This window comes from Marmota monax, unplaced genomic scaffold, assembly GCF_021218885.2.
Source record: "Marmota monax isolate L192 unplaced genomic scaffold, Marmota_monax_Labrador192_F-V1.1 WCK01_AAM20220418_F8-fsc00035, whole genome shotgun sequence".
In the NCBI taxonomy this organism is placed as follows: domain Eukaryota; kingdom Metazoa; phylum Chordata; class Mammalia; order Rodentia; family Sciuridae; genus Marmota; species Marmota monax.
In genome coordinates, this window is record NW_026691961.1 from 1,788,075 (window position 1) to 1,803,963 (window position 15,889).

General features: G+C 41.1%; 1 protein-coding gene across 5 annotated transcripts in view; it reads left to right on the forward strand.

Annotated features, from left to right (window-relative positions):
- Positions 1-15,889, forward strand: part of Dnah3 (dynein axonemal heavy chain 3) — a 159,572-nt gene that overhangs the window by 66,303 nt on the left and 77,380 nt on the right. For all 5 annotated transcript variants that reach the window (XR_009225397.1, XM_058574147.1, XM_058574137.1 and 2 more), the window contains 10 exons: positions 1,158-1,268; positions 1,947-2,061; positions 4,423-4,621; positions 6,084-6,192; positions 6,415-6,528; positions 7,232-7,408; positions 9,606-9,697; positions 11,501-11,720; positions 12,368-12,502; positions 15,662-15,773. Coding sequence is in view for 4 of the 5 variants with exons in the window: in XM_058574147.1 (XP_058430130.1) it covers positions 1,158-1,268; positions 1,947-2,061; positions 4,423-4,621; positions 6,084-6,192; positions 6,415-6,528; positions 7,232-7,408; positions 9,606-9,697; positions 11,501-11,720; positions 12,368-12,502; positions 15,662-15,773 (1,384 nt within the window). In the remaining variant the exon portion in view is untranslated. The remainder of the gene's footprint in view (positions 1-1,157; positions 1,269-1,946; positions 2,062-4,422; positions 4,622-6,083; positions 6,193-6,414; positions 6,529-7,231; positions 7,409-9,605; positions 9,698-11,500; positions 11,721-12,367; positions 12,503-15,661; positions 15,774-15,889) is intronic.

A 15,889-nucleotide genomic window follows, 5' to 3' on the forward strand; every position in this document is an offset into this window, starting at 1 on the left:
TATTTATGGAGAAACATTTGTTGTTAGAAGCAGATCAGACAGAGGGTTAACTGGAACACTCAGAGCCAGTCTTTTCTGTCACGTGGAATTGATGGCAGGAAGTCTGTTTAGACGCTCTTCCAATTAATCATTCATTTGCATTACATTTGTCCTGGACAAATGTAACTTAATAACTCATTAAGCTCCCAAAGCTTTGAGGGGAACAAGCATGATACAAAGCTTATGAGGGAATAACCTGTCAAGACAACTATTTAGCCAGCCTCTGCTACTGTCCTTTCTACTTTAAGTGTCTTTTCTTATTTCCAGGTTCCCATCCCTTTTCCCAGGACCCCTTGCATCAAGTAAAACATTCAATTAACACCTTCACCCTAAAGTATTATTCAGGAACCCCTCCCATCCCTCACAGCAGTCTCTGCATTGTGAACGGAAGGCAAATCTGTTTTCTTATGGTTGATTCTAAATCAAAAATTAAGAAGAAATAGCTATCAATATGAAATTATTTCATGCAAGCAAATCTATAGCAAAACTTGACTCACTTTTTGTGTGAAAGGCCAGATGGTAAAGCATGTTCATGTCAGTGGGACACTTCCCCACCCACCTCCCAACTATTTAACTTTGCCCTTGTAGCACAAAGGCAGCATAGACAATGTGTAAATGATGAACATTGCTGTGTTCCAATAAAACTTTATTTACAAAGATGAGCATGGCCAGATTTTGTCCCCAGGTTATTAGTTACCCACTTCTGATCTGTCGTTAAAGAGAAAAAGTGGGAGAAGGGGGCCTTGGCTTTAAAATTTAAAAATGCATAAAAAACTGATATAGCACTGCAATATTACATAGCGATTAAAAAGAGTAGTTATAAGTATTCTGAGAACATCTCCTTGATTATAACCATATAAAAATTGTTGGCAGATTTTGTGTGAGAAAAAAATGCAAAGTTGATGAAATTGTTGTTGTTTTTATTTTTTCTTTTCCATAAGCTTCGGGGAGGAAGGCATAAATCAATAATTCCAGAGATGTCAAGCTTTGTAGTATCTAAGGGAGGGAGAGGATTTTGTTTTCATTGTCAGAGTGAGGTGGTTGGGCATGTTTTTAGAAAGTCACTTTAAACTACACATGATGAACTGACCCTACAACGAACCCCTACCCCTTCCCAGGTCCCTCGTAACTCCTGGGTCTTACAGTGGCCTGGCCAGGTAGTTATCTGTGTCTCCTCCATCTTTTGGACCAAGGAGGTTTCCGAAGCCCTGGTTGAAAATACCCTCCCGGTAAGTGAGCCTGCCATGAAGCTTGCAGTGCATCAACTAGGATTTGAAAAACAAATAATTAGAGTTGCCATGTTTTTTTTTAAACAAAAACAATTTTGGACCGGGATGAATACTACAGAATTAGTTTAAAAAAAAAAACAATTTGTGGGGCTGGGGCCTGTAGCTCAGTAGCAGAGCACTTGCCTATCCTTTGTGAGGCACTGGGTTTGAACCTCAGTACCACATAAAATAAACAAATAAAATAAAGGCATTCTGTCCATCTACAACTACAAAAAACAAAAAAAGAAAGAAAGAAAAAACAGTTTGTGCCACAGCATCACAGAGGCCAGTGTTCTATGCCCATCATGACCCAGTGATGAAGAACAGTTCCACTCCACCCAAAATTCCCTCACATCCTAGGTGGTCAACCCTTTCTCCAAGATTCTGCAGACACCTGTTTTCTGCCTCTATTGCTTTGCCTCTTCTATAATACCATAAAAATAAGATGAGGCAGTATGTAGTCTTCCAAATCTAGCCTCTTTTAGTAGCCTAATGCATTTAAAATTCATTTGGAGGTTAATGGCTGGGGATTTGAGAGCTGACATACAGGAGTCTGGCTTGGATGATGTCAGTCCCTGAGATGGGCATTGCTGGGGGGAGAATCCACTGTAACCAATTGCTTCCTGTGGCTCCTGCCAGGATTTTCTGAAAAAGAGCAATGACCAGATTGCACAGATTGTCCAACTGGTGCGAGGGAAACTGAGCAGTGGAGCTCGACTCACTCTCGGGGCCCTCACTGTCATCGATGTCCACGGTAAGCAAGAATTTCCCTGGCATTCCTCATTGTCCATGTTTGGCAGTCAGTCTTGCCACTCAGTCCTCCTGAATGGAATGATTCAGGTTTTCCTTCTCTATGATGGAGAGGTTTCTCTAACTGAGAGTAAGATAAGGGGTAAGTACAGAAAAGCCAATTCCAGAGGGCTCTGTATGTCTCTATCATTTCCCATCCCCAATCCTATTTCCAGGGACCCTCCAAGCAGGGCTCTTACATAGACCGTGATGGCCAAAGACATTTCTGAGATACTCTAACTTGGTGACTGATTCAAAGCAGCCACGGCTAATATTTTTGAATACTCAGCAGGTACCAAGCTTTGTGCTAAGTGCTTGTGTTATCTCATTCCCACATATGTTTCACGGATAAAGAACTTGATGCTCAGTGAGGTAAATAACTTGCTAAGAGGCAGAGTCCTTATCGGAGACTCCTCATCTGATTCTAAACCCCAGGGACTGGAAATGGGCAGTATGCAGCGAGGGAGTGGTGAGGATGATGCCTTTCAGCTCTCCCTTAAAAAAAAAAATAGAAGAAGAAAAGGAGGAGGAGGAGGAGGAGGAGGAGAAAGTACTGGGGTCTTTATATAAAACAAACCACCCTCACACCCTCACTCCATCATCACCAAGGAAACCAGGGCTGGACCAGGCTGGTTGCCTGGGAACAGTGGCTCTCTTGCTCACAAACTCAGCTTCCTACTGGCATGTCATTCCCTCGGGGCTGATGCTCATTTCAGTCTGATTTCATCCAGATAGACTAGCATAAAATTAGAAAGGGAGGAGGGGGAATGGAATGTGCTCCCCTCCCGGTCTCACTCCCTGCTGGTAGGGATAATAAATGCAGATGTGGTTACTGCCCAGGGTAGCCCAGAGTGGTTGGGTTCACAAGCACAAGTGTGCATGTATGCACATGTACCCCCCCCCCAACACACACACAGTATAGCAAGGGCAACTCCAACAACCCCTTGAGATTTACTTTCCTCTTGAAATGCTCATGCAGAACCCTACTCCTGCCAGCACCCCATGGGTTCTCGCAAGAACCCAACAGGGAATTTAGTTCTTTGGGAAGAAAGGAAGAGCTTCTGGTGTAATCTTCAAGGACTCATCTCTGCAGGGCTTTGGTCTTTTACTGTAATTAAGAGGACCTCTCTCAGAGAGGCAGCAGACTTGCAGAAGCTTACCTTTGCAAAGTTATGTTTCTGAGAAGCTGGGGGATGGTGTGCAACTGTAATCCCAGAGAATTGGAAGGCTGAGGCAGGAGGATTACACGTTTGAGGCCAGCCTCAGCAATTTAGTAAAACCCTTTCTCAAGGTCTGGGGGTGTGGTAGAGGGGGCTCAGTGGTATAGCAATTCCTAGTAGCACCAAATTACAATTCTCAGATCCTTATTTCTAGCTGGCTATACTAGCTTAGAGATCTTGGTATCCCTCACCCTGTGAGCTGCCTGAAAGATAATTAATGATTTTCATGAAACCATATCACTCTGTAACTTCAGGGCTCCTCTCACTGTGAAAAAATTACATTAGTTTCACAATTATATGAGAGAAAGGAGAAAAGGTGGAAATGTATCTCTTAGCTTGTTTCTCAAACCCCAGGGGGGAAGAATACCTCTAATCCTGGATTCATGGGACACCTTCCCAGGGTAACTATCTCGGGTCAAGTTGATCACATTTTCTTAGGATATCCTAGAGACCTGCTACAGAAGGGGGTCATACATATTGCAAAGCCCTCTGATTCACTCCTTCAAGAATTTGGGAATAAATAACAGTAAATACTTAGATGATATTTTTATATGCTGAATACAGTTATCTATCTATCTGTCTATCTATCTATCTCCCTTTTTCTATGTCCCTTTCTCTCTCTGTGTATAATATATATGTACATTCCATGTCTATGTTACATTATATGTCTGTATATTACACACATATACATATTCATTTAGTTCTCATAATAACCATATAAGATAGATACTATGTTATCCCCCATTTTATAGATTATGCAGCTAAGGGACAGAGAGGTTCAGTAATTGCTCCAAAATCACACAGCTAGTTCATGATGGAACCAGAATTTGAAACCAGGCAGTCTGATTTCAGAGTATGCACATTTAATTGTTCTACTCTGTGAGAGAAGACGATGCAGCAGGCCCCTCTGCCCACTCCTCGGGAGAAGGCCAAGACTGTCTTCTGAAAGCTATTGCTGCCTGAAGGTGGAAGGAAGGAAGGGGGGGATAAAACCTGACACTGTTGGGAGGGGTGGCCTTGATAACAGCTTCTTCTAACTGAGGAGGCCTTGGAGATGGGCGAATTCTGAGGGCTTCTCACGTGCTTCTGCATCTGGATCCCAAAAGCTCGTGACGTGGTGGCCAAGTTAGCTAAGGATGGAATCTCTGATCTGAACGATTTCCAGTGGATCTCACAGCTGCGCTACTACTGGGAGGAAAACGATGTGCATGTGCAGATGATAACCACAGAAGCCTTGTATGGCTACGAGTACCTGGGAAACTCCCCCCGGCTGGTGATTACACCCCTCACGGACCGCTGTTACAGGTACCTTCTAGGGCTGCCAGATTGGAGGGGTGAACAGGGGAATCCAGAGAGAAAAGAGTCTGGGGAAGAGGCCAGGGATGTCTTAGATTTGTTACCATCTACATTTCAGATTCTTACATTTTAGAACGTTTCTCTCAGTCACCATAGTCCCACATATGGTTATGGAAACTAGGTCTTTGGGCTAGAAATGAGAAACTAGTATGGGTCCTGGTGAAATGAATACCTTAGAACCAGTAAGCAGAACATTGATGCACCGCTGTAAAAAGGACATGGTATCTGAGTAGAAAGATCTGCAGTGGCAAGAATCAAGAGGGTGCCTGGAGATCCTGTGGCCAAGAGATTGACAAGGAGCCAGGCCAAGGACCAGACAAGTCATCCCTAAGCTCTGCCAGCCAGTCTGCTGAGGAGATACAGTCATTTGGTGCTCAGCTAAGCACTTCGCTACTTTCTGTGGAATTCCTAACATTAGAAACTTATATTCTGTAAATGTATCAATGTTGTGATGTTCAGATTTTATTTGCTCTTGTATTTTTCCTTTAGAGTGAAATTTTTTAGATTATAAAAATAATACTTGAGAGGATTTTCTCCTCTCAAAATCTTCAATCACTTGTTTCTTATATTCTGTGACTTTTTAATTCATTAATTCATTTATTCTACTCATTATTCTATTCAACAACTATCTCTTTTTAAAATAAATTTTAGTGTGTATATTAAAGACATTCAACATGATATCATAATGATTTCTACAGTGGAACGAATTAACACATCCGTCATCTCCCAGTTACCTATTTTACCCTGGGTAGCAAGAACGTCTTTAATCTACCATTTAGCAAAATTCTGAATGCAGTACACTATTATTAGCTACAGCCCTCGTGAACAACTATTTCTTGAACTTTCCTGTGCTCCATGCATAATAGCCAGGAACCCTAACCCTAACTGGGGGTGGGGGAGGCCTATGCAGAAGATTACAAGGTAGTGTGTTAACTGAAATTGTAAAGACTTATACCAAAGGCCAAACAAGTTAGCACATCATTCATTTCTAACATTCATCTTGCACTTGCCACATGCCAGGCACTGTATTCTCTTGCTGAGGATATAGAAATAAATCAAAATACAACTCCTGAACTTAAGAGTTCAAAGTTCAGTAGGAGAAATGTATTTGCTTTCACCATTCCATTAGCACTAGTGATCTTTGAAAGTGAAGTTTTTAAGATTTTTTTTTACCTTTTTTTGGAATCATTTATGTATATATTCATTTATTCATTCAAATAAATGTTTATGGTTGCCACCCATGCACCAGGCTCTTAGTTTAAAATACAGAGAATTTTTTATGATGATGATATATTGGTTATATAATCAGGGGGAAATTTTTAAACTTTGCATAAATCAAAATAAACAAAAAGTCAGTTTCTTTCCTGGGTCTCAGGACTCAGGCACCACATTCTTGTTTTCTTCTCCTTAGGACACTGATGGGTGCTCTGAAGCTGAACCTTGGGGGAGCCCCAGAGGGTCCAGCAGGAACAGGCAAGACAGAAACCACCAAAGATCTGGCTAAAGCTTTGGCCAAGCAGGTGAGAAAATTCCATTTATCTCCACCTGCTCTTCCCTCCCCTCTTGGACCCTGTCCAGGGAAATGAACATGAAGTTCAAGATGATTTAGTATAACAGGAAGAACAGGGAATAAGAAGAGAGTGGAATAAGAAGAGAGGACCCCACTCCTGTTTCAGGATGCTAGGTAGTGCAGAGATGATGGAGTCCATCCTTAACAGTGCCCACACCCTCCTTCTTTCTAGTGTGTGGTCTTCAACTGCTCAGATGGTTTGGATTACAAAGCCATGGGGAAGTTCTTCAAGGGGCTGGCCCAGGCTGGAGCATGGTCCTGTTTCGATGAATTCAACAGGATTGAGGTAATTCTGCTTCTACGCTAAAGAACAAAGAGGTTGGGCATAGAGTATCCTGTTTGTGGGCTTTCAGCTCCTTAGTGACAGGACCTTATGTTTCCTCTGTGGCTGGTGTACAGTAGGTCTATAAAGCATCCACAAGGAGGCAGAATACATATCTTACATACATATCTGTACCTTGCTACCATATGCATTCATTCACTGACTCATTCAAAAATGTATTTAGCAGGCACTATATGTTAGCAACTCTGTATGTGTTCATGATACAAAGATGAATAAGAAATAATCTTGCCCTGTAGGCTGATACAGTTCAGTAAGTGGAATAAAAATTAAATGAGCCAGAGTCTGATAGAAATTTATAGTAGTGGTTCAAACGACATAAAAGAGTGGGTGATTAACTATATTTGGGCAAAGAATGGAGATCAGGAAATGTAAGCATAGTTTGGACCCAGAAACAGTGAGTACCTCCTATGGACCAAGTACAATCCTAAGTGTTGAAACAAAGATAAAATACTATAGAAAGTATTTACACACCCAGGCACACACACATGCATGCATGTGTATACACACACAGACACACACACTTTTTCTTTGACAAAACCCCAAACCATACTTCTAATTTCCTAATTTCAAACATGAAGATTTGGTTCTCATGATATTGGGTTCCTTCCTGAGGGGGACCCTGGCAGAGCCCACATTCCCACCACAGGTAGAAGTGCTGTCTGTGGTGGCCCAGCAGATTCTCAGCATTCAACAAGCCATTATCCGGAAGCTGAAGGTATTCGTCTTTGAAGGCACTGAGCTCTCTCTGAACCCAACTTGTGCTGTCTTCATCACCATGAACCCCGGGTATGCTGGCAGGGCGGAGCTGCCAGATAACCTCAAGGTAAACACCAGCCTGATGAGTGCCAGGTATATCTTATACTATAGGAACTTCTGGAGGAGTTCACTAGAGGGTCTCCTAGAGAAGCCCAGCCACAGGAATAGGTAGCATATTTAGCTGTCAGAAGTACTAGTGGAGCACCAATGGTAGTAAGATAATACTTGGCCCCAAAAACCTCCTCAAACAAGGTCTTGGGAAGAAAGGGAATATATACATATTGACCAATGGCAAATAGAAAACAATGAATACTAGAGCAAGGTTTGTCATTTCAGTTGTCTACAGGAGTCAGAAAGGTAATGTAAACCAGAGAGCAGGCAAAACATGAACTCTTGCGACTGCAAAGGCAGCAGGTACCTACAGCCTACTGTTGCCAAGCAAGAATTATCAGATCTCTCTCTCTCTCTCTCTCTCTCTCTCTCTCTCTCTCTCTCTCTCATTTTATTTTTCTTTTCCAGGAGAAACTAGGAATTTGGATTTTTGCATGAAACCTCCTAAATTTTTAGATTTTTAAAAAATATTTTGCTTTTAGTTGTAGTTGGACTAAATACCTTTATTTTATTTTTATGTGGTGCTGAGGATCAAACCCAGCACCCTGCATGTGCTAGGTGAGCGCTGTACCACTGAGCCACAACCCCAGTTCCAAAATTTTAGATTTTGACTCAATAAAAAGAATTACTATAGGACAAAGTAGATCTATTTACAAGAGAGCATCATCAAATTTCAATGTGAGAACTCTGGCAAACCTAGCATGGAGCATGGGGAGCTCCCCCTTTCCTACTAAGCAGGTTAAACCTAAGTAGTTTCTATACCAACGCAGGCTGGTATGCTGGTAGAGAGATAGTATGGGTGCTTATTTGTTTCCATTGCCAATTGCTGATCTGGCCTGAGCCAAGGCAGAATCCATTGGCTCTGCTGCTAGTGGAAGAAAGAAAGTACCTCTGAAAGGGAAAGAGTCAAGCAGGCCATCTTCAAAGGAAAGATTGCCTTAGATGACTTTAGCATGCTGCATTCATGGAAGGCAAACACACACACACACACACACACACACACACACAATGGATGTAAGATGTTTAGCTCCCCTATCACCAAGCTGCATGGAAAGAGAGACCAGAGGCTCCCAGACCTGCTTCCTGATTGATTTTATGCTAATTTATTGCCCCATCACCTTGCGTGGAAGAGTTCAGAAAGACACAGACACTCCCATATCCACTGATTTTATCCAAGGTACTTGCCCTGCTAGAAATGCATTGAAGCTAGTACCCTTCAGTCTTATTCAGATAGACCACTTCTTCTCTCCCAGAATAGAAAAGAGTCAAGGAAATTCACCTCTGTAAGTCAGCATAAGCTAGTTAATGTCAATGTAGAATTCGGACCCACATTTCTCTTTTTTTTTTTTGCCACCCAGATGTTAACTATCCCTTTCCCTCATCCCACACAACCATGTCAGATCTATACAAAGAACTTTCATGAGACAGGGTGGCAAATGCAAAGCACCAGGGGCTGGTATCAGGAAGCCTGGATTCCAAGCAGCTCTGTCTCTAACTTACTGCATGAGCCAGGCGAGTTGCTTCCTCTAGGGTCCAAGATAATAGCACCATAGTTGATGTTTATTGAGCACTCACTCTATGCCATATCCATGGGTAAACACTTCACTTACATAATATCATTTGTTCTCATGTTAATTCCATGAAGAGTTAAAGTTGCTAGTTCATTTTGAGACAAAACACCTGAGGTCTAGGGGGGTTATATAACTTGCCCATAGCTAAGCATAAGAACTCAATTTAAGATCTCTGTGACATGAGGATAATTCTGGCACATGTTGGTCTTGTGTTCCTAAATGACTTCTGATGTCCATGTTCAGCACCAGGAAGCTCCAACAGTTGAAAGATACCATGAGATGTCCTCATTGGACACAAGAGAATGAGGTGTTGGGACACCAGCACCTAGGAGCTTTCTTCCATAAAGTCATTGAGGAACTCAGTGTAATAGCATGTACTTGGACAGGGACAAAGGGGAAGGTATCATACATTGAAGATGGTCCCTCTGTGTTGAATCATTATCCGCCCCTCCTTTCCTTGATTGTCACATGATCACGCGGCCTGCGTGTGATCATGCTCCTTTCCCTTTTCTCTGTAGATGTGTATTCCCCCAGGATTCTCCTTGTCTGTGTTCTGGTTTTGATTGGTTATTTCTTTTCCAGGCATTATTCCGGACAGTGGCTATGATGGTGCCAGATTATGCCCTCATTGGAGAAATCTCCCTCTATTCTATGGGGTTTCTGGACTCTAGAAGGTAAGTTACAGTGGTTTTCCAGTGGGTCATGAAGGTCCTCAGAGAGTGGATTTTGTGTGGTGAATTTAAAAACTTGAAAAAGAATCACTTGAGAAACTCGCTTCCCCTCACTGGCTAATTTGAGAACATATAGTCCTAACTTTGCTCCTGACTCCATTTTTGACTAGGAAATGCTAAAGAAAGAGCTTCCTCTCTCTTTACACCTGGACTTCTGTTAAGGAGAGTACCCATTCATATCCTCCCCACCCATAGCTATAATACATCCACATCACATTACTAACTAGCTTAAGGTAAGATAGTGAACCATGAAATTTGAAGAGAAATGTTTAATATTATTTAATTTAACAATTTTATTAAATTGTTTTCAATTTAACATTTAATGACTCCCAACAGCTGGGTTACTTCTTATTCAGTTATTGCCCAATTTCCCAAGACATACACACACACACACACACACACACACACACGCGCGCGCACGCGCATACACACACGCGCACACACACACGCGCACACACACACACACACACACTAGTAGATCAACATCTTTATATGCATATGTGTACACAGGCACACAACACGTGCTCCCAAGAGTTTTGGATAATCATTTTAAAATGGCTTTTTTTGTTCTTTTCCAAATTTCACATTTGTCTTTTACTTTGTCTTTACTGTGATTGATTGATTTTTTTTTTTTTGTAACAATAGATTTCTCCACGGGTGAGTATTTTGCTGCATAAATCCTCAACAGAATGTGTCACCCTTCCTAGGCCAGGAGACTTCCTCTCTCATGTGAAGCTTAATTTATTTTTTCTATGGTAGACCTGCATTGCGTTGGTTTATCCATTCAATCAATTTATTTAACCATTCAGTTCAATTAATGAAATTCAATTAATGAAACATTTTTGAGCAACCCACCTTATTAGCCCTGTGCTAGGTGCTGGTGAACAGCACAAAATCTTTGCATTTAAAGTGAATCAATTTTGTAAAGAGGATTTCCCTAAGGGGAATGTACATTTGTATATTAGTTAGGGTCACACCCCCAATCCAGTGGCTTAGCATGACAAAAGCTTGATTTTTACTTACTAAAAATTCAAAGCAGATGTTTCTGATCAGGAGCAGTCTCCCCCAAGGGTCCCTCAGAGACCCCCAGGCTATGTTTATCTCATGACTGCAGCATGACCAGAAGGGCCTCAGGGAGGAGGTTTCCCTGGGCTGATCCTGGACTTGGCATCTGCCTCTCCATTCACATTTCACTGGCTAGAACACAGGGGCATGGCTTCCCCTAACTGCACAGCAGACTGGGAACTGTAGTCCAGCTGTGTATGTCCAGGAAGAAGGGGAAATGGCTATGAACGTGAGTGTCATAGGTAGGTGTTATGTGCTGGGTATGTTACATTTTGAATTGGTTTTCTTGAATTAAAAAGTCAAATGTTATTCAACAAAATAAAAAACATCCCAGAAGTGAAGAAAGTGAATTTCCCTTTAGTCTCACTCTAAGGGATTAACATTGTAATAATTTGATGTATTCTTTCTCAACTCGTGTATGTGATGTGCACACGTGGTACATGCAATTGTGTATACACAGGAAAGCATATAATGTAATTTCATCCACGATACATGCTATACACGTGTGTGCTTGCTTTTTTTTTCCATCTTATATTTGAAGGAGAGTTGTTTCCTGAACTCACTGTGGTAACTCTAGTAAAAGGTTTTCAGCTAATAGGTTCTGCCCATCAAATCCATGGGGCAAACCTGGTTTCTGAAATGACAGACACAAAGATCTACAGACATGTCTTTCCCTCCTAGTCTTGCCCAGAAGATTGTTGCGACCTACCGCCTGTGCTCAGAGCAGCTGTCCTCCCAGCATCACTACGACTATGGCATGCGGGCTGTCAAGTCTGTGCTCACTGCTGCTGGCAACCTGAAGCTCAAGTACCCAGAGGAGGATGAAAGCGTCTTGCTGCTCCGGGCCTTGCTTGACATCAACCTGGCCAAGTTCTTAGCTCAAGACGTTCCTCTGTTTCAGGTATGCAGTGTAAGAACCCAGGATCACCCTCTGAAGATGATTTTTTTGTTTTTGTTTTTTTGGCACTTTTTCTGTATCTTCTTCCATTTCTTTTTTTTTTTTTAAGTTTCTTTTTTTTTCTTTTTTAAAACGCATTCTATTGTCATGTATATCTTCTTCCATTTCATGATACCCTTCCTCATTCCAGCCACCATCTCTGTGGCCTGATCCCCTTCTCCCAAATATTAAATAATAATGGTAATAGAATTACATCCCTGTCTAGTTTCTAATTTTAATAAAAATGGTCTCCCTAGCAGGATGATAATTGCTGTTGGGTTTAGGTAGTTGTTCTTATGCAATATAATTAGTTCCTTTCTGTAATTAATTTATACCTATCTTTCTTCCCAGGCTGTTCATCCTTAGTATAGTGACTAGAAATTAGTACTTAGGATTCATTAAATATTTACCAACTTTTAAAATCACTTGGAAGGATAATCATGATTAACAGTGCTGATGTTTGTGGTTTCAGATGAATTTTGATGCAGGAAAAATAAGCTTTGGAAATTTTCAAATATTTCTGCTATCTGTAGATCCTACTTTAGGCAAATGTTGATATCACATGCCTGATACTTCATCCTTTCCACTTTCTCCTGAATTCTTGCAAACAGGGAATTATCTCAGATCTGTTTCCTGGAGTCGTGCTTCCAAAGCCAGACTATGAAGTTTTTCTGGAGGCACTGAATGAGAACTTGAAAAAGATGAAACTCCAGCCAGTGCCTTGGTTTATTGGGAAAATTATCCAGGTTGGTTCCTTATACCTGTATGGGAATGCACTTGTCCTACTATCTACTGGAGTTGAAACTAGAAAGATTTAGGGCAGCTGGCGATGGGTGCATGCCTGTAATCCCAGTGACCTGAGGGGCTGATGCAGGAGGAAGTCAAGTTTGAAGCCAGCCTTGGCAAATTAGCAAGGTTATAAACAACTGGGAGAGACCCTGTCTCAAAAAATAGAAAGGACTGGGGATGTAGGTGAAGGATAAAGCACTCCTGGGTTCAATCTCCAGTACAAAAAATTAAAAAAATAAAAAAGACATAGGGCAAATGAGAGCTAGACTGGCGGCAAGCAGAGGTGCCTGAGTAGAGATGAAATTAATTGACCACTTGATATATTGTGCCTCAGGTTTTATCTTTAGGTGTTGAAATTTAATATACACTTTTCTGTGGCCATCTTCCTTGGGGTTTCTTGTTACATTTGAGAATGAAACTGAGACTCCAGGGCGTTGAGATTTAAATTAGCCAGGACTTCTCCATTTCAAATAATAGAAATCTAATTCACACTGCCTTCATCAATAAAAAGGAATTTATTCACTCACCTGATTTGAGAAGTGCCGGAACGTGTTGGCCTCGGGCATAGCAGGAGCCGAGATTTTAGTTAATGTCATCAGGAATCTCTCCTCATCATTCCTGAACTCTGCCTTTCTCTACAGATGTTAAAAATTCATACTCAGGTACCCACACCTACCCTCAGCAACCTCAGACTTACATTGTTCCAGGTTCAAGCCCAGGGAAGAAAATAGCATGGGGGGAGAAGCATCCCTTTCCAAGTGGCTCAGAGGTCTCAGACTTGGCCTTGGATGGTTCTGATAAAGTCACCTGACTGCCTCTGACTGAATGGTATGACAAAGATGCAGAGAGTGTCCTACCCAAGTCATGTCGACCACCACATGGTGGCTCCCCAGGGAAAATTAAGATGCTGTTATCAACAGAACAGAAAACGGGGTGTTGGGCAGGGAAATCAGGAATGTCTCCCCGGTCCTCACCCTGGAGCACCTTCATTCGGATTCCAGGGTTGCCTCCCTGGGATCATTTTTCAATGCAAAACTAACTTACAATAATATATTTAATGGTAAGCCCCCCATGGGCTTACTTTGCAGAATAATAGGTTTGATCTACAGGAGATCTTAAATACCATTTGGTCCAGCTTTCGTAAGGATACCTGGGTCCAGAGAAGGGAGTAAATTTCAGATTAATGCAGACCTAGGTTCAAATCTCACTCCCATCCGTCTTTTTGTTGTTGTTATGAGATTTGGGGCAAATTATTTCAACATCTGTGAGCCTTGTTTCCTCATCTGTAAAATGGAAAGGAGTAAAACTTTCCCCAGGATTACTTTTGAGAGAACAGGTATGAGAAGTGCTAGATATCATGCCTGAGGCTACGTCATTATCAACCCGCTGTCTCCACATCACTGTCAATATCGTCATTTCCCAAAGTGACACGGATATATGCACTGGGATTTCACAGATGGACGGTCTTAACTAAATATGAGTTTTATCCCAATATCTTCTTATGAAAACGTTTAAATATGCTGAGAAGTTAAAAGAATTGTGTGATGAACACCCATATACCTACCACTAGATTTTATAATTTTATGGTACTTGTTTTATTACTTATCTATCCATCCATTCATTTTTGTATGTATTTTGAAGAAATCTGCAGACCTATAGGTGAACTTTTCTATAGCCTATAGCAACAGCTTTTCAAAAATAAGGTGATTTTTCAAAAACAATTTATGTTGCCAGGCATGGTGGTACACAGTCACCTCCAAGGTAAAAAATAATAACTCAATCTTTAAAATGAAAAGCTCCCTGTGTTTCTCTGAGGGACTTGCAGTCTAAAGGAAGAAAGAGGGTGGGGGGAGAAATACATTAAATTTCACATAAAAACTAGTGACCTAAACATTTGTGTCAGAATTGCATAATTAGACCTCTAAAATGGAAATTTCCAATAGAAATACAATTTGCTGAATAATCATTTCCTTTTCCACTGTAAAAGTGTATGTCATATATAATACTGTGTTATAGAACACAGAAGTAATTCTTTTTATCATTATTGAGTTTTGGTACCAGTAATCCAACCTCTCTCTACCCCTCCTATCCCAACCCCCCTATCTTAGCCCAATGATGGACTGGCATTCTACTCTAACTCTAGTGAGATCAGAGAAATGGTAAATTTTTGAGGATATGAAAATGCTAACCCTGACTTTTATCATACTCTACCCCATAAACGTGCAAATATTATATGCCAACCAAAAATTGTTAACAAGAAAATATAAAAGAAATAGCAGTATCAATGATGTAATGAAAAGATTAGAGGCATTGAAGTCAGACAGACCCATGTCCCAGATCCATCACTGAAGAGCTTGGGCAAATTACTAAAGCTCTTTTGAGTTCAGTGTTCTTATCTGTAAAAGGTTGTTAATGATACTTGAGTAGATTAAATGAAATAATTTGGACAATCACTTGATACTTGGCACATAGATAGATGAAAACAAATAGTAGCTCCCATCCCTTTAACAACATGAGACACACATATACTTATTCATCCAAAAATATTTTAACAATAGATTACCAAAAGGACTGCAGTTCACCAGTTAGGAGTGTGTATGAAAATCCTCTTTGAGCCTTTTCTTCCTCATTGATTTTTTTTAAGAATATTCACTACAACATTCTTTTTTTTTTAAATTTTTTTAATTGTTGATGGACCTTTATTTTATTTATTGTTGATGGACCTTTTATTTATTTATATGCAGTACTGAGAATATTGAACCCAGTGCCTAACACATGCTAGGCAAGTGCTCTACCATTGAGACACAATCTCAGCCTCTCTTCATTGACTTTTCAAAAACTTGCAGTATGGGAAGGTTTGCAATGATTACCTTTTTTTTTTTTTTGTACTGGGGATTGAACCCAGGGATGCTTTACCACTGAGCCACATCCCCAGCTCTTTTTTTAAAATTTTTTTAAGACAGAGTCTCACTAAGTCAACGAGGGTCTCACTAAATTGCTAAGGTTGGTCTCAAATTTGTGATCCTCCTGTTTCAGCCTCCTGAGTCACTGAGATTGAGGGTGTGGGTCACAGCACCCAACTAATGATTAACTTCTTACATGATGTCTCCTCCTAGATCTATGAAATGATGCTGGTAAGACACGGCTATATGATTGTTGGAGACCCCATGGGCGGAAAGACTTCTGCTTATAAGGTGTTGGCTGCAGCTCTGGGTGATTTATATGCAGGTAAAGCTCACATCCCTGACTTCCAGTGAGGACAGGACTCCCTGCTCAGCTGGCTGGCTCCATGTTCAGATAATGCCAGGCTGCGGGTTTTGCCAATCCTGAATCATGATGTCAGA